Source organism: Dreissena polymorpha, chromosome 10 (genome assembly GCF_020536995.1).
Source record: "Dreissena polymorpha isolate Duluth1 chromosome 10, UMN_Dpol_1.0, whole genome shotgun sequence".
NCBI classification, from domain to species: domain Eukaryota; kingdom Metazoa; phylum Mollusca; class Bivalvia; order Myida; family Dreissenidae; genus Dreissena; species Dreissena polymorpha.
Genome location: NC_068364.1, coordinates 76,810,964 through 76,830,191, shown reverse-complemented (window position 1 = coordinate 76,830,191; position 19,228 = coordinate 76,810,964). Strand labels below are relative to the sequence as shown.

The following is a 19,228-nucleotide window of genomic DNA, read 5'->3' as shown; positions in this document are numbered from 1 at the left end:
GAAAATGGTTCCGGTCTGTTGAAAAACATGGCCACTTGGGGGCGGTGCATTTTTCCTTATATGGCTATAGTAAAACCTTGTTAACACTCTAGAAGTCACATTCATTGTCCAATCTTCATGAAACTTAGTCGGAATATTAGTTCCAATAATAACTTGAATATGATAGAAAATGGTTCCGGTCTGTTGAAAAACATGGCTACCAGGGGGCGGGCATTTTTCCGTACATGGCTATAATAAAACATTGTTAACACTCAAGGTATCACATTTATGATCCATTCTTCATGAAAATTGTTTAGAATATTTGTCCTAATGATATCCTGGACAAGTTAAAAAATGGTTCTGGTTGGTTGAAAAACACTTCCGTCAGTGGGCCGGCCAGTTTCCCTTATATGCCAATAAATTAGTAAATACTTCTTAACACTCTAGACGTCACATTTATTGTCAAATTGTAATGAAACTTACTCAGAACATTTGTTATCTTATAATCTAATAATATCTTGGATGAGTTTGAAAATGGTTCCAGTATGTTAAAAAAACATGACTGCCAGAGGGTGGGACATTTTTCCTTATATGGCTATTCTAAAACGTTGTTAACACTCTTGAAGTCACATGTTTAGTGAAATCGTCATGAAACTTGGCAGAACATTTGTCCTCATGATACCTGAGCTGAGTAAGAAAATGGTTCTAACACTGTATTATGTGAATTGGGAATAAGACATCAAACTGGGAATGGACATCAGTTTGGTGATTTTCTCAAACAAAACTATTCATTTCATGATCTACATATATTTTTGTAATACATTATCTATAATTTAAGCTTAATAAGAAATTTTCCATGACTTTTTCATTAACAGTGATTGAATTTGTATCATTTAAAGTGTATTTTGAAACCGTGTCCATGCGCGGCATGGACACAGTTTCATTTCATGAGGATTTTTTGTTTAAATTAATAAAAAATCCAGTTTTGAAGTAAAATCAATTTAAATGATGCTATTATATATGCAAGTATATGTTTTAATTATAATTTGTAAAACTAGATAAATGCAACATATAAAACTGCATATTATGCACTTTTGATAAAACACAATTTATTCCCAAATTGATGTCTTATTCCCAATTCACATAATACAGTGTTTTCTGGTTTGTTGAAAAATATAGATGCATGGGAGCATGGCAGTTTTCCTCATATTGCTGTAGTAAAACTGTGTTAACGCATTAGAAGTCACATTTATGGTCCAATCTTTGTTCTTATGATAGCTCAGCTGAGTTTGAAATTGGTTATTGTTTGAGGACAAACATTGCTACATGTATCAAGGTGCAGGGAAATTTTCCTTAAATGGCTATAGTGAAGCTTTGTTAACACTCTAGAAGTCACATTGTCACGTAATCGGATGTACTTTAGTGAAGATAAAACAAGTCTCTGATGTCTAAAATATTTCTTTTATTTTACTCTATTCCCTAACACCAAAATTGTACTATAATAGTTTCAAAGTCAAAGTAAATAACATAACGTGAATAATTCCTAAGAGAAAGCGAGGCCCCCTCTGCCTATTTTGAGGATTATTTATACTGATCCCGTTGTGTATTCGCTTAATTCGTGACCCACGCCTGTCAACAAGTAATGGACGTCAATGTGTGTATCTTGACGTATATAGACAGATGATGTATGATCCCTACAGATTTTACACCGCCTGTAATCGCGGGCCCCTATGTAATTTGACAAGCCAATTTGTGTTCACAGGTGTATTCACACCTGGAACACGCATCGGAACGTCAGTCCTCTCGCTTAACGTATTTACCAACCATTTATATGCATTTTACGAGTCACGAATCTTGCTTAATGGATTTACTAATTGCCTATATGCATTTTGCGAGTCACGACCCCCATGTTTTCTGTTAGTTACATCTCGCTGAAATATTTCTATTGACTTTCATAAGCGAATATATTCATTAATGACCCATTACATTACACATCACGACTAATCAATTTCAGACTCATTACAACCATACCCGAAGTTGCTATTCAGGTAAGATTAGTTGTGGTTGGGTGTACACATAACCTTGACAATAATCCTTTAGGTGTACATGGGATTAATATAAGGCTATGACGCCATATTTATGACATGTCTACTGGTACCCGAAGGGGATTGCTTATGTCCATGTACACAACGCGCTCTGACAAATGATTTTTTCTAGTTCTTATATATTGTCAATAGGCAGAGGATTCGCGCTTGATCATATAAGATAATTCTTATTTCCGTTCGTATCTATGATATGTAACATTACGTACATAACTGGATTCTATTGTCAAATGAATTCGTTTTCGTTTCTATGGTCCTGAGTAGGGCATAATTACGATGATGTGAACACTTTAATCTTGACCTCGACGAAGATAGAATCCTGTATAACTCTGACTGAGAGGATTCTTGTAATGATAATTCCTGGTGTAGGTGGACATTACGACGGTGCGTTGAGGAGATTGGTAATAATGCCATAGGTCGGTCTTGGGATTAGCTGGGAGTTGTAAATTATTAGGCACTTTTGTCGCAATGTCTAATAGTACGTCTTTCAGGTGAATAGGTGAAATAAGAGATGGAAAAGTTTGCCAGTGCTGAGCATATTAAGTTGTCCTTTAAAAGTTTCTAGATATAGTGATGCGTGGAAAACAGCCTGACGTAATTCATCAATCATGATCTTAAGGGAGTTGTAATTAACCGTATAATCTTGAACAGCATGGGTCATTGCCTGTAAACGTTCATGTGTGTGCATGATTTTGTCGTCAAGTTGTCTGAGGGTAGATATCAGAGTGTTAATGGAGTGACGATTCTCAGTTATGTGTTGTTGGGTAACATTGAGAATGGATAAACTATTTTGTAACACATGGATAATAGTCTTCTGGCTTTCTTGAAGTTGATTAACGTGTGTTTGAATATTACGGATGTCAGAATCGTCAGCTGTGCCGAAAAGAAATTTAAAGAATCCGCCTAGGGGTAACAATGAGCGTTTCTGGGTATGACTGAGCGTTTTATAATCTAGATAGCTGTCAAGTACGTTGTCATGGTCAGAACGGATGTATTCGATTTCCGTATGGAGTTGTGCTAATGATTGTTCAAAGGCGTCTGTTTTTAAAGTAGATCATTTCGTTTGAATTGGAACATCATGTCTTTCGTGGTATTTGTGATATCGTTTAGTCTTGTTTCAAGTTGGGTAAGAAATGTAGAGAAGACGTTGGTATCGAGAAGTAGGGCTATTTGCCAATGAGCTCTGGTCACAGACACTTCGTTAACTTTTTGAAATATAACATTTTCGTTAATCTCAAGTCCCCCGATCATGCGCAACGATAATATAAAACAAATGATGGCAACATCATCTGAAATATTACAAAGAAGAAGTATATTATCTGATTTGGTTACTAACTAAATGCTATTCACATAACTTGAGGTCATTCAAACGTATAGACGTCAACGTTGCTCGTGTGGTCGTTACGGTAAATATTACATATGATCAGCTATTGCCTCTAGGCACGTGAAAATCACTTTCTTAATAGATTTATTAGATCTCTGACGTTGTCGTATGGATTTTCTTTTTTTTGTGCTTAATAGCTATTTCATCAATTTGCATGTTATTATCGGTCGAATCGGTGTCCGATTGACGTGGGGGCGGATATTGTTGTTCAGCCCTATCGTATTGATGTGTGTCAGATTCGCTAGAGTTTGACGCATTGTATTTGAATTGTTTTTTCCGTAAATGTTTTTGCAATTCCGCTAAGGGGATGTCTTCCTCCTCGTCAGAATTGTCCCGAATTTGACGGGTTTGCCTAGTTATGATAGGTAATCCTTGTATTGACTTACTTAAATCACTATCAGATTCACTAGTTTCGGCAAAAGCTAAATTTGCTTTCCTTATGGGGCGTCCCATATTAGTATTTGATATAGGCCACTCATTTATATTAGCATGTCTTATTTGGTCAGCATGGACTTTAAAAGTTGAGTTGTCTAATTGATTCTTTATTATGTATGTTAACGGTGATTTTTGTTCGATAATACGATAATATGGTCTCCATTTACTGTCTAATTTATTTGTACGGTGTAAGTTCTTATAGTAAACGGGGTCATTAATCTCGAATTTAATGTCTTTTGTATTTTTATTCGCATATTCGGCTTGTTTATCTTTAGATTTTTGAATTTGTGCACACACCTTTTTAAATGATTTGTGTTGTTCTTCTAATATTATTTTATGATAATCTTCGCCGTGATATTTACGCCTAGGTTTTAACAAATTGTCTATTGGTAGGATGGGGTCTCTGTTAAATACTAAAAAGAAAGGCGAATGTTTTGATGTTTCTGAATGGGAAAATCGCATAGCTGCCAAAGACATGTTTAAATGTAAATCCCATTGTTGTACGTTTTCTTGAACGCGTTTTGATAGTATATTGTTCATAGTCGAGTGAGAGCGTTCATTTTTACCGTTAGCTTCTGGGTGATATGTGGACGTTTTGACATGTTGGATATTCAGGGATTTTAATGTTTCTGTAAACGCCGTACTAGTAAACTCTTTACCATTATCGGTAATTATCCTTATGGGACATGAATGACGACAATAAATCTCGTTTACTAACAGGTGTATTACGCTATCGGATGACTTATCCGGCGACGGAAAAGCCTCTATATATCCTGAAAATTGATCCACGAAACATATTATATATCTATTTCCGGAAAGCGTTGTTGGGTATGGTCCGCATATATCTATGGAAACGACCGAGAAAGGGAATGGTGGTATTGCGGTTTCTGATGATACGGGAGCTTTAATTGTTTTCAAGTTTCTAGTTTGACAGACAATACATTTCGACACGTAATCATGCAATTCTTTGAACATTTTAGGCCAATAATATTTCTCTTTTATGGTATGAAAAAGTCTTTGAGAACCACCGTGTCCATTTTCGTCATGATATTGATTAATAATTAAACCTGTCAGGTGTTTAGGTACAAACAGCCTAAAGGTAGGTTCTTCATCGACGCTCGATATATAGTATAATATCTCATCAACCATAATGAATTTTCCATCTTCGTGTTTGTTTAGTTTCCCTAATTTTAATCTCGTTTTAATCTCAGATATGTGTGGGTCTTTTCCTTGTTCAATTTCCATGTTACAATCGTTTATTTTATCGGGTTCGATTGTCTCGTTATTCATAACCGTTTGTGGGATCGTGCTATTATCAATTACTTGTCTGTGATCGATATGCGTAGAGTCAATTACATTAATTTCGCGCGCCTGGTTTTGTCTATTTATTTCCGAACTAATCGTATAATGTTTATCGTTAATATCTAATTCTATTTCCGTTTGTTCGTCTCGGTCATTCGTTATTTTGGTATTCGGTGGTCGGCTTAGAAAGTCGGCAATTATGTTCTTTTTTCCCGATATATACTCAATTTTGCAATTGTAACCTGCTATACTTAAGGCCCATAATTGTACTTTCTTGTTTTGCATCGGAGATTCAAGAAGGAATTTTAACGGGCGATGATCCGTTTTGATAACAAATTCGGCGTTGTGTAAATAATGGTGTAATTTATTTAGACTGTAAAATATGCTGTAACATTCTTTCTCAATAGTACTATATTTACATTGCGTTGGGTTTAATCGGTGGGATAGAAAGAATATCGGTTTTTCCCCTACATAATCTCCGGTTTCATTATCCCCGCATTTTTGAGTTAAACAAGATCCAATGCATTTATCTGAAGCATCTGTATACAGAATATAACCTTTATTCGGGTCCGGATAGGAAAGGTAAGGAATTTGCGTGAACGAGTCTTTTAATTGTAAGAAACTATCTTCACATTGTTTTGACCATGTAAATGGGACATTCTTTCTCGTGAGATTAATGAGAGGCTCTACTACTTCTGAATACGACGGACAGAATCTCCTATAAAATCCCGCTGCACCTAAGATAGATCGTACATCGCGTACGCACTTTGGTCTAGGGAATTGTCGGATCGCTTCTACTTTTAACGGATCTGGTCTTATACCGTTTTCATCTATAATGAAGCCTAGGTATCTAGTCTCCATTTGTAAGAATTGACATTTTGATAGTTTAAGCTTTAGGTTATGCTTACTGAGACTTTGCAGTACTGTATCTACGTGTGATAAATGAGATTGTAAGTCAGGTGAAAATATTAGAATATCATCCAAATATGCTACGGCGAATCCTTCACAACCCTTAAGTACTTTATTAGCTAATTCTTGAAATATCGATCCCGCCCCAGACGCACCGAATGGCATAACGTTAAAGTGAAATAGACCCCTAAACCCTGAAGCAAAAGCCGTTTTTTCTCTGTCTTCTTCTTTTATAGGTATTTGCCAATAACCCGATATTAAATCTAAACTGGTGAAATATTTACTTTTCCCTAATAACGCCAATATATCATCGATTAATGGTAATGGATATGCAATTGGTTTTGTAATTTTGTTAAGCTGTCTGAAATCGACGCAAAATCTTTTCTCTTCTTTTTGATCTTTATTTGAATCAAGGTTATTTTTCTTTTTGTCTACTAAAACAATAGGGAAACTCCACGAACTTCGCGATGGGCTTATTATGTTTGCCACTAACATTTCGTCAATAGCTTTATCTATGAATACCTTATTGTTTAATGGTGTTCGATACGGTCTTAATTTAATGGGAGGATGGTCCCCTGTATCGATGTTAAATTCCATTGCTGTAGTTTGTGTTAGTTCTAAATTATGTCTTGCGAAGAGAGTTCTGTGTTTTAAGAGTATTGGAAGAATATTTTCTTTTTGATCTCCAGCGACATGTAAATCTGATAGAATCTCATCTTTAGACAAACCTGATTTGGGTGTATTGTTTTTGATAACGCTTTCGATAGAACATATTTCATTATCTTGGATAGATTGAAGTTGGCCTATGGGACAATTACGTCTTAGTCTAATCGTTTTATGGGTATTGTTTATAATTAGAATAGGGAATTTACGATCACGCGTTGTCTTGACTACTGAGTTAACGATTGTTAAACCGGGTTCGTTATCAAAGAAAGAATTACTTATTCCAGTAAAGTCATAATTTTGATTTGAGCGTAAGCTGTTTTTTTTCGTCCTGGCAAGGAGTCTATATGCAGTTTGTGGTTTAAGAACGGTATGCCTAGTTAGCCTCGCTATTACCGAAAGGTGTACATCTTCTTCCAGAGGTACATAACAATCTTTTATTCTTAAACATCCTAGATCAAAGTATACACGGACACCGTTGTCTTGTAAAAAATCTCTCCCTAGTATTACGTTCCTATTAATGTTTTCAACGACAAAAAATGTATGTTCAATATATATACTCCCTATTTTAAATTTTAATTTTACATTCCCGCGAATGTATAGCGAGTTACCATCGACCGCTTTTAGATTAATTTTTGTCATTTTAAGTGGTGGTTTGTGTTTTAATAGATCATAAGCTCTTTTACTAATTACAGAAAGTTCTGCACCAGAATCTATCAAGCTCCTAAATTTACAATTTCCTATTGAAATGAGGCAAGAATTTGGGTTTCCACACAAAGCAATATTATACGTCTTTACGTTTCCGTCGTTACCATAGACCCCTTTTTGGTACGACGTTCCTAGTTTTTTTGATTAAGGTATGGTTTTCTTTGAGTACATTCTCTACTGAAGTGTCCCAATTTTCCACAATTCCAACAGTCTATTTTGTCTTTCCAATTTTTGTCATATTCGTTCTTACGTGCGTAATTGTTTTGACCTACCGCGTATGCATTTATTTCGTTTTTCCTACGTCTACAGTCTTGTATAACATGACCCTGTCTCTTGCAATACCTGCAAGTGTTTGATGGTCTCAAATGATCGATTTCCATGGGAACAGGTCTATTAAGTGGTGTTTGAACTTGATTATGACTCAAATGTGACCTTAATTCGAATCTTGCTCTTACATTTTGTTCGGCTAATGCGGAATTGACTGCTAACGCTAAAGTAGTTGGATTTTCTCGCAATAATTTAAGGCGTAAATAATCATGTCTCAGGCCGTCAATGAAAGTTCCAATTAACTGACTTTCGATCATCTCGAGGTTATCCTCAACATTTTCATACGCTTCACTAGATAAAGACAGAAGTCGTTCCGCGAATAATTGGACATTTTCGTCGGGTTTTTGTTTGAGTGTTTTTAAGAGAGCGAGAGCATAATGAGGGTCCTGGATTTCTGCGAATCTTATCTTAAGTTCATTTTTTAAGGTTGCCCATGACTCATCAGGAAAATCAGTCAAATACCTCTGAATGTAATCGCTAACAAGTCCCCTACTAGATTGGTAAGCTACTAACTTCAATTGATCCCCCGCCAAACGTGAAAGTACCCCATATTTCTCTATGTTTTTGATCCAATTTTTGTATTCTTTAGGATTTCCGTCATAAGTTTGAATTACTTGTGAGACGCTTTGAGTTCCGATAGCATTTGTTACTCCTCTAATTTGTTCGCTTAAATTTTGAAAGAATTGTGGAATTGCTTGATCTGCCATCTTAGATAATTAACCATAGGAAAATAAGTCAGTCACTCACCGAATATTTGCCCGTTCGTTGTGGAGGTCCGGCACGTCTTCTTCCCTCTGGCCCGTGAAAGAAGTGGTACTTCTGGTTGATCCTGTGTCACCGCGCACCAGTTAAACACGTGTCACGTAATCGGATGTACTTTAGTGAAGATAAAACAAGTCTCTGATGTCTAAAATATTTCTTTTATTTTACTCTATTCCCTAACACCAAAATTGTACTATAATAGTTTCAAAGTCAAAGTAAATAACATAACGTGAATAATTCCTAAGAGAAAGCGAGGCCCCCTCTGCCTATTTTGAGGATTATTTATACTGATCCCGTTGTGTATTCGCTTAATTCGTGACCCACGCCTGTCAACAAGTAATGGACGTCAATGTGTGTATCTTGACGTATATAGACAGATGATGTATGATCCCTACAGATTTTACACCGCCTGTAATCGCGGGCCCCTATGTAATTTGACAAGCCAATTTGTGTTCACAGGTGTATTCACACCTGGAACACGCATCGGAACGTCAGTCCTCTCGCTTAACGTATTTACCAACCATTTATATGCATTTTACGAGTCACGAATCTTGCTTAATGGATTTACTAATTGCCTATATGCATTTTGCGAGTCACGACCCCCATGTTTTCTGTTAGTTACATCTCGCTGAAATATTTCTATTGACTTTTCATAAAGTAACATATTCATTATAACCCATTACATTACACATCTACATAATCAATTTCAAATTTCATTACACCCTACCCGAAGGTTCTATTTCCTAAATTAGTTTGTTTATACAACAATAACACGACAATAACAACACAATAATGTACAATGAGATAAATTCTATGATTATATATATTATATGTATACCCTACCCGAAAGTTCTATGACGTTACACAACTCACTCTTTCAAATGATTTTTTTCTATTATTATATATTATATGTATACCCTACCCGAAGGTTCTATGAGATAAATTCTATTATTATATATATTATATGTACATTACGTTACACAACTCACTCTTTCAAATGAATTTTTTCTTATTTCATGATATGAAAAAATTACGATGATGTCAACAATTTAATCATGAGATCTGTACGAAGATAAAATACTGTATAACTCTGAACCGACGAGATTCTAAAAATATTTCCTGTTATGAAATAATGATTTTTTTTGTTTTTTTTTTTTTGTTTACCAAACTTGGTGATGTCTATTACTAAGTTTACGTCTTTTGCGTTCCAGTAGTATTTGTTTGTATCTCTGTATGTGTGGTAACTGATGTGATGCATGAATGAGGGCTATATCTGGTAATGTCAAATGTGTGAAACAAAATGTACATACACGTGTGTTGTTGAAAGTTCTGTATGATGTGCCACATGTTGGATGATATCTAAGTTTACAACAAGGTGTTTGTACTGCTGCTATACTATGTTTTGAACAGAACTTACATAAAAGTTTTGATAAAAATTGATAACGTCTTTGACGTTGGTGGCCTTGAGTGAAATATTGTTGGATGCGGTTATGCAATTGAGTGTTATCTGTTTGAGCGAATGTGGTGATTGACATGTTGCGTATTTTGTTTGGGATGGATGTTGAATATTTTAATCGACGGAATGTTTGTAGTGATTCTAAAGAGTCAATGCCGTAGTACGTGAATATTGCTTTGCAAATTTGGTAATTGAGAATGTGTTGTTCATTTGTTAAATGATCGAGCATCTGTTGATGAAGAAGAGGTATGTTGAAATACGTAATCAAGAAAATCAATGTATCCACTTGAATTTCGCCAGATCTCATCATATAAGTAAAAATTGAAACATTATGTTCTTGTTCAAGGGTGGACATTTGTTCAAACGTAGTTATAAAATAATGTATTTCTTCTAATTGAGTTTCTTCAATGGGTAAAGTAATGGAAACTGGCAATTGAAAATTAAATTCTTTGTAAAATCTAAAAAATGATTGAAAGAAAATCGAATTAGTGATCCAAAAAGTAATGTGTACAAAGAGGTCAACGAGGTACATGGTTAATAAATGAAATATATAGTTATACAAATAAGGAAATGTTTATATCCGTTTCGTCAGTGGACAACACAGTTCTTGTATGTTGTTTTAGTGGACAATAAAGTTAGTGTAGCTGGGCGTCAGCGAACAATGTTGTTCTTGTAGAGTTGGCGTCAGCGGTTGATGTAGGTCTTGTAGACTGGGTGATATTGGACGATGGAGCTCCTGCAGACTGGGTGTCGGCAGACGATAAAGTGGGTGATATTGGACGATGGAGCTCCTGCAGACTGGGTGTCGGCTGACGACAAAGTTTGTGAAGTTTGGTGTCAGTGAACGATGTTGGTCTTGTAGAGTTGGCGCCCGCGGATGATGGGTTTCTGGTAGATTGGGCGGCAGCGTCCGGTAGAGTTCTTGTAGTTGTCGGTTTGACTCTGCGGTAGAATAACTCGTGGAATCAAAATCATCGTTAGATACAGTTCATGGTGTTGACATTAGTCTTGGTAAATTATATACAATGTGGCAATAACACATATTTCAAACGTTCGTTGCAGATTATACGAGTGTTCAACGCATCTTGGTTAACTATAGACAACATCCGAATAATACATGTTCCAAACATTCTTTGAAGATTATACGAGTGTTCAACACATATATACAGTCACAATAGATGAATACGGGTGATATATCGATCGATGTAGTAGTGCACTAAACAATTGTTCGTAGATTTTAGTTTTCAAGTATATCGTTCTGTTCATTATTGACGATAGTAGGTAATATCCAGTAAACAGCCCATGGTGCTGTTTATGGTTCACAACTTGGTTGTTGACAAGTTGTTATCGCCAAGGATCATCCTGGTGTCGTCGTCTGGAAGGATTTGTTACCCTCGTAGAGACGGGTATAGGGATGACAGTGTTCTCGGTCGTTGTGGGGGTGCCGAGGGCTTTTTGACCTCAGACACGAGAGGTTCGTGCGCCACATCACAGGAAGCCACGCCCACATAACCCGGGGGACTGATTTCTCCCAGGTGCATATCATCGTTGGCAGATCGGAATTGGGTAATTATGGGACGATTAGATCGGGTCATACGTTTACATTTACAGTAAATAAGGAGTGCTGCACCAGAACTCAGAGCGGTCGCTACACCTATGATAATGTAACCCCATAATGGGAAGTCACCTGATGTCGTGTCAATGTCATTTAATTGTCTGATACTCTGCAGTTTTGTTATTAAAGCTTCCATAGGTATTTCTTTGATGTTTGATAGTTCATGAGGCATTTCGGTTTTAGTGAAATTAACGAGAGAGGTATGGAATGGTTTCCAAATGGAAGAACCCTTAAAGGTAGGTATGTCGAGTTTGTCGGTCTGAAGCCGGGTTTGACTGGAGTTAATGTACCAGGCATTTAATGTAAAGTATTCATTGTATGCGCGACAGTTCATGGGTACATTAACAATGTCTATGGGAGCGATAGCGCGAGCGGATATTTTATTTTGGGAATGATCTTGACATATCGTCACGAGGCGTAGGTCTTGTCTAGAGACTATAGCCCAATTACCAGATCCTAAATATTTGGCATCAGGTAAGACGGTGTTAGGGTGTATGATCACCTTGCAATAATCCTTTATGTGCTGAGTGTTGTTAATCATAATGGCTATGACGCATAATTTAGACATGTCTACTTGGTAGAATGGGGATTGTACGTCACATGTACGTCGCGCTTGACAAGTTTTCAGTTCGTTATTTGTCAATAGGCAGTAGTGATTTCGCGCTTGATCAATCAAGAAGCCCTTAGTTTCCAGTTCGTATCTAGCGGACATGTTATAGTGGATCTTATTGTCATTGATAGTTTCGTTAATGGGTGAGTAGGGCATATCGAAATTGAATACTTCATATACCTCGAAAGAAGCTCCTATCTCGAGGAGAGGGATGTCCATTGTAATGATAATAGTAGTAGGTGACATTACGACGGTCGTTGAGGTAGATTGGTAATAATGCCATAGGTCGGTCTTGGGATTAGCTGGTAGTTGTAAATTATTAGGCACTTTTGTCGCAATGTCTAATAGTACGTCTTTCAGGTGAATAGGTGAAATAAGAGATGGAAAAAGTTTGCCAGTGCTGAGCATATTAAGTTGTCCTTTAAAAGTTTCTAGATATAGTGATGCGTGGAAAACAGCCTGACGTAATTCATCAATCATGATCTTAAGGGAGTTGTAATTAACCGTATAATCTTGAACAGCATGGGTCATTGCCTGTAAACGTTCATGTGTGTGCATGATTTTGTCGTCAAGTTGTCTGAGGGTAGATATCAGAGTGTTAATGGAGTGACGATTCTCAGTTATGTGTTGTTGGGTAACATTGAGAATGGATAAACTATTTTGTAACACATGGATAATAGTCTTCTGGCTTTCTTGAAGTTGATTAACGTGTGTTTGAATATTACGGATGTCAGAATCGTCAGCTGTGCCGAAAAGAAATTTAAAGAATCCGCCTAGGGGTAACAATGAGCGTTTCTGGGTATGACTGAGCGTTTTATAATCTAGATAGCTGTCAAGTACGTTGTCATGGTCAGAACGGATGTATTCGATTTCCGTATGGAGTTGTGCTAATGATTGTTCAAAGGCGTCTGTTTTTAAAAGTAGATCATTTCGTTTGAATTGGAACATCATGTCTTTCGTGGTATTTGTGATATCGTTTAGTCTTGTTTCAAGTTGGGTAAGAAATGTAGAGAAGACGTTGGTATCGAGAAGTAGGGCTATTTGCCAATGAGCTCTGGTCACAGACACTTCGTTAACTTTTTGAAATATAACATTTTCGTTAATCTCAAGTCCCCCGATCATGCGCAACGATAATATAAAAACAAATGATGGCAACATCATCTGAAATATTACAAAGAAGAAGTATATTATCTGATTTGGTTACTAACTAAATGCTATTCACATAACTTGAGGTCATTCAAACGTATAGACGTCAACGTTGCTCGTGTGGTCGTTACGGTAAATATTACATATGATCAGCTATTGCCTCTAGGCACGTGAAAATCACTTTCTTAATAGATTTATTAGATCTCTGACGTTGTCGTATGGATTTTCTTTTTTTGTGCTTAATAGCTATTTCATCAATTTGCATGTTATTATCGGTCGAATCGGTGTCCGATTGACGTGGGGGCGGATATTGTTGTTCAGCCCTATCGTATTGATGTGTGTCAGATTCGCTAGAGTTTGACGCATTGTATTTGAATTGTTTTTTCCGTAAATGTTTTTGCAATCCCGCTAAGGGGATGTCTTCCTCCTCGTCAGAATTGTCCCGAATTTGACGGGTTTGCCTAGTTATGATAGGTAATCCTTGTATTGACTTACTTAAATCACTATCAGATTCACTAGTTTCGGCAAAAGCTAAATTTGCTTTCCTTATGGGGCGTCCCATATTAGTATTTGATATAGGCCACTCATTTATATTAGCATGTCTTATTTGGTCAGCATGGACTTTAAAAGTTGAGTTGTCTAATTGATTCTTTATTATGTATGTTAACGGTGATTTTTGTTCGATAATACGATAATATGGTCTCCATTTACTGTCTAATTTATTTGTACGGTGTAAGTTCTTATAGTAAACGGGGTCATTAATCTCGAATTTAATGTCTTTTGTATTTTTATTCGCATATTCGGCTTGTTTATCTTTAGATTTTTGAATTTGTGCACACACCTTTTTAAATGATTTGTGTTGTTCTTCTAATATTATTTTATGATAATCTTCGCCGTGATATTTACGCCTAGGTTTTAACAAATTGTCTATTGGTAGGATGGGGTCTCTGTTAAATACTAAAAAGAAAGGCGAATGTTTTGATGTTTCTGAATGGGAAAATCGCATAGCTGCCAAAGACATGTTTAAATGTAAATCCCATTGTTGTACGTTTTCTTGAACGCGTTTTGATAGTATATTGTTCATAGTCGAGTGAGAGCGTTCATTTTTACCGTTAGCTTCTGGGTGATATGTGGACGTTTTGACATGTTGGATATTCAGGGATTTTAATGTTTCTGTAAACGCCGTACTAGTAAACTCTTTACCATTATCGGTAATTATCCTTATGGGACATGAATGACGACAATAAATCTCGTTTACTAACAGGTGTATTACGCTATCGGATGACTTATCCGGCGACGGAAAAGCCTCTATATATCCTGAAAATTGATCCACGAAACATATTATATATCTATTTCCGGAAAGCGTTGTTGGGTATGGTCCGCATATATCTATGGAAACGACCGAGAAAGGGAATGGTGGTATTGCGGTTTCTGATGATACGGGAGCTTTAATTGTTTTCAAGTTTCTAGTTTGACAGACAATACATTTCGACACGTAATCATGCAATTCTTTGAACATTTTAGGCCAATAATATTTCTCTTTTATGGTATGAAAAAGTCTTTGAGAACCACCGTGTCCATTTTCGTCATGATATTGATTAATAATTAAACCTGTCAGGTGTTTAGGTACAAAAAGCCTAAAGGTAGGTTCTTCATCGACGCTCGATATATAGTATAATATCTCATCAACCATAATGAATTTTCCATCTTCGTGTTTGTTTAGTTTCCCTAATTTTAATCTCGTTTTAATCTCAGATATGTGTGGGTCTTTTCCTTGTTCAATTTCCATGTTACAATCGTTTATTTTATCGGGTTCGATTGTCTCGTTATTCATAACCGTTTGTGGGATCGTGCTATTATCAATTACTTGTCTGTGATCGATATGCGTAGAGTCAATTACATTAATTTCGCGCGCCTGGTTTTGTCTATTTATTTCCGAACTAATCGTATAATGTTTATCGTTAATATCTAATTCTATTTCCGTTTGTTCGTCTCGGTCATTCGTTATTTTGGTATTCGGTGGTCGGCTTAGAAAGTCGGCAATTATGTTCTTTTTTCCCGATATATACTCAATTTTGCAATTGTAACCTGCTATACTTAAGGCCCATAATTGTACTTTCTTGTTTTGCATCGGAGATTCAAGAAGGAATTTTAACGGGCGATGATCCGTTTTGATAACAAATTCGGCGTTGTGTAAATAATGGTGTAATTTATTTAGACTGTAAAATATGCTGTAACATTCTTTCTCAATAGTACTATATTTACATTGCGTTGGGTTTAATCGGTGGGATAGAAAGAATATCGGTTTTTCCCCTACATAATCTCCGGTTTCATTATCCCCGCATTTTTGAGTTAAACAAGATCCAATGCATTTATCTGAAGCATCTGTATACAGAATATAACCTTTATTCGGGTCCGGATAGGAAAGGTAAGGAATTTGCGTGAACGAGTCTTTTAATTGTAAGAAACTATCTTCACATTGTTTTGACCATGTAAATGGGACATTCTTTCTCGTGAGATTAATGAGAGGCTCTACTACTTCTGAATACGACGGACAGAATCTCCTATAAAATCCCGCTGCACCTAAGATAGATCGTACATCGCGTACGCACTTTGGTCTAGGGAATTGTCGGATCGCTTCTACTTTTAACGGATCTGGTCTTATACCGTTTTCATCTATAATGAAGCCTAGGTATCTAGTCTCCATTTGTAAGAATTGACATTTTGATAGTTTAAGCTTTAGGTTATGCTTACTGAGACTTTGCAGTACTGTATCTACGTGTGATAAATGAGATTGTAAGTCAGGTGAAAATATTAGAATATCATCCAAATATGCTACGGCGAATCCTTCACAACCCTTAAGTACTTTATTAGCTAATTCTTGAAATATCGATCCCGCCCCAGACGCACCGAATGGCATAACGTTAAAGTGAAATAGACCCCTAAACCCTGAAGCAAAAGCCGTTTTTTCTCTGTCTTCTTCTTTTATAGGTATTTGCCAATAACCCGATATTAAATCTAAACTGGTGAAATATTTACTTTTCCCTAATAACGCCAATATATCATCGATTAATGGTAATGGATATGCAATTGGTTTTGTAATTTTGTTAAGCTGTCTGAAATCGACGCAAAATCTTTTCTCTTCTTTTTGATCTTTATTTGAATCAAGGTTATTTTTCTTTTTGTCTACTAAAACAATAGGGAAACTCCACGAACTTCGCGATGGGCTTATTATGTTTGCCACTAACATTTCGTCAATAGCTTTATCTATGAATACCTTATTGTTTAATGGTGTTCGATACGGTCTTAATTTAATGGGAGGATGGTCCCCTGTATCGATGTTAAATTCCATTGCTGTAGTTTGTGTTAGTTCTAAATTATGTCTTGCGAAGAGAGTTCTGTGTTTTAAGAGTATTGGAAGAATATTTTCTTTTTGATCTCCAGCGACATGTAAATCTGATAGAATCTCATCTTTAGACAAACCTGATTTGGGTGTATTGTTTTTGATAACGCTTTCGATAGAACATATTTCATTATCTTGGATAGATTGAAGTTGGCCTATGGGACAATTACGTCTTAGTCTAATCGTTTTATGGGTATTGTTTATAATTAGAATAGGGAATTTACGATCACGCGTTGTCTTGACTACTGAGTTAACGATTGTTAAACCGGGTTCGTTATCAAAGAAAGAATTACTTATTCCAGTAAAGTCATAATTTTGATTTGAGCGTAAGCTGTTTTTTTTCGTCCTGGCAAGGAGTCTATATGCAGTTTGTGGTTTAAGAACGGTATGCCTAGTTAGCCTCGCTATTACCGAAAGGTGTACATCTTCTTCCAGAGGTACATAACAATCTTTTATTCTTAAACATCCTAGATCAAAGTATACACGGACACCGTTGTCTTGTAAAAAATCTCTCCCTAGTATTACGTTCCTATTAATGTTTTCAACGACAAAAAATGTATGTTCAATATATATACTCCCTATTTTAAATTTTAATTTTACATTCCCGCGAATGTATAGCGAGTTACCATCGACCGCTTTTAGATTAATTTTTGTCATTTTAAGTGGTGGTTTGTGTTTTAATAGATCATAAGCTCTTTTACTAATTACAGAAAGTTCTGCACCAGAATCTATCAAGCTCCTAAATTTACAATTTCCTATTGAAATGAGGCAAGAATTTGGGTTTCCACACAAAGCAATATTATACGTCTTTACGTTTCCGTCGTTACCATAGACCCCTTTTTGGTACGACGTTCCTAGTTTTTTTGATTAAGGTATGGTTTTCTTTGAGTACATTCTCTACTGAAGTGTCCCAATTTTCCACAATTCCAACAGTCTATTTTGTCTTTCCAATTTTTGTCATATTCGTTCTTACGTGCGTAATTGTTTTGACCTACCGCGTATGCATTTATTTCGTTTTTCCTACGTCTACAGTCTTGTATAACATGACCCTGTCTCTTGCAATACCTGCAAGTGTTTGATGGTCTCAAATGATCGATTTCCATGGGAACAGGTCTATTAAGTGGTGTTTGAACTTGATTATGACTCAAATGTGACCTTAATTCGAATCTTGCTCTTACATTTTGTTCGGCTAATGCGGAATTGACTGCTAACGCTAAAGTAGTTGGATTTTCTCGCATTAATTTAAGGCGTAAATAATCATGTCTCAGGCCGTCAATGAAAGTTCCAATTAACTGACTTTCGATCATCTCGAGGTTATCCTCAACATTTTCATACGCTTCACTAGATAAAGACAGAAGTCGTTCCGCGAATAATTGGACATTTTCGTCGGGTTTTTGTTTGAGTGTTTTTAAGAGAGCGAGAGCATAATGAGGGTCCTGGATTTCTGCGAATCTTATCTTAAGTTCATTTTTTAAGGTTGCCCATGACTCATCAGGAAAATCAGTCAAATACCTCTGAATGTAATCGCTAACAAGTCCCCTACTAGATTGGTAAGCTACTAACTTCAATTGATCCCCCGCCAAACGTGAAAGTACCCCATATTTCTCTATGTTTTTGATCCAATTTTTGTATTCTTTAGGATTTCCGTCATAAGTTTGAATTACTTGTGAGACGCTTTGAGTTCCGATAGCATTTGTTACTCCTCTAATTTGTTCGCTTAAATTTTGAAAGAATTGTGGAATTGCTTGATCTGCCATCTTAGATAATTAACCATAGGAAAATAAGTCAGTCACTCACCGAATATTTGCCCGTTCGTTGTGGAGGTCCGGCACGTCTTCTTCCCTCTGGCCCGTGAAAGAAGTGGTACTTCTGGTTGATCCTGTGTCACCGCGCACCAGTTAAACACGTGTCACGTAATCGGATGTACTTTAGTGAAGATAAAACAAGTCTCTGATGTCTAAAATATTTCTTTTATTTTACTCTATTCCCTAACACCAAAATTGTACTATAATAGTTTCAAAGTCAAAGTAAATAACATAACGTGAATAATTCCTAAGAGAAAGCGAGGCCCCCTCTGCCTATTTTGAGGATTATTTATACTGATCCCGTTGTGTATTCGCTTAATTCGTGACCCACGCCTGTCAACAAGTAATGGACGTCAATGTGTGTATCTTGACGTATATAGACAGATGATGTATGATCCCTACAGATTTTACACCGCCTGTAATCGCGGGCCCCTATGTAATTTGACAAGCCAATTTGTGTTCACAGGTGTATTCACACCTGGAACACGCATCGGAACGTCAGTCCTCTCGCTTAACGTATTTACCAACCATTTATATGCATTTTACGAGTCACGAATCTTGCTTAATGGATTTACTAATTGCCTATATGCATTTTGCGAGTCACGACCCCCATGTTTTCTGT

The 19,228-nt window shown here is 36.4% G+C and overlaps 1 protein-coding gene across 1 annotated transcript; it reads right to left on the bottom strand.

Annotated features, from left to right (window-relative positions):
- Window positions 1-10,711: 10,711 nt before the first annotated feature.
- On the bottom strand, window positions 10,712-18,801 carry LOC127849255 (uncharacterized). The gene is made up of 3 exons (XM_052381974.1): window positions 18,599-18,801; window positions 12,093-13,413; window positions 10,712-10,836 (listed from the first exon to the last, which is right to left on the bottom strand). Exons 2-3 carry the CDS (start codon window positions 13,411-13,413, stop codon window positions 10,712-10,714), a joined length of 1,446 nt encoding a protein of 481 aa, XP_052237934.1. The 5' UTR covers window positions 18,599-18,801.
- Between the last annotated feature and the right edge of the window lie 427 nt (window positions 18,802-19,228).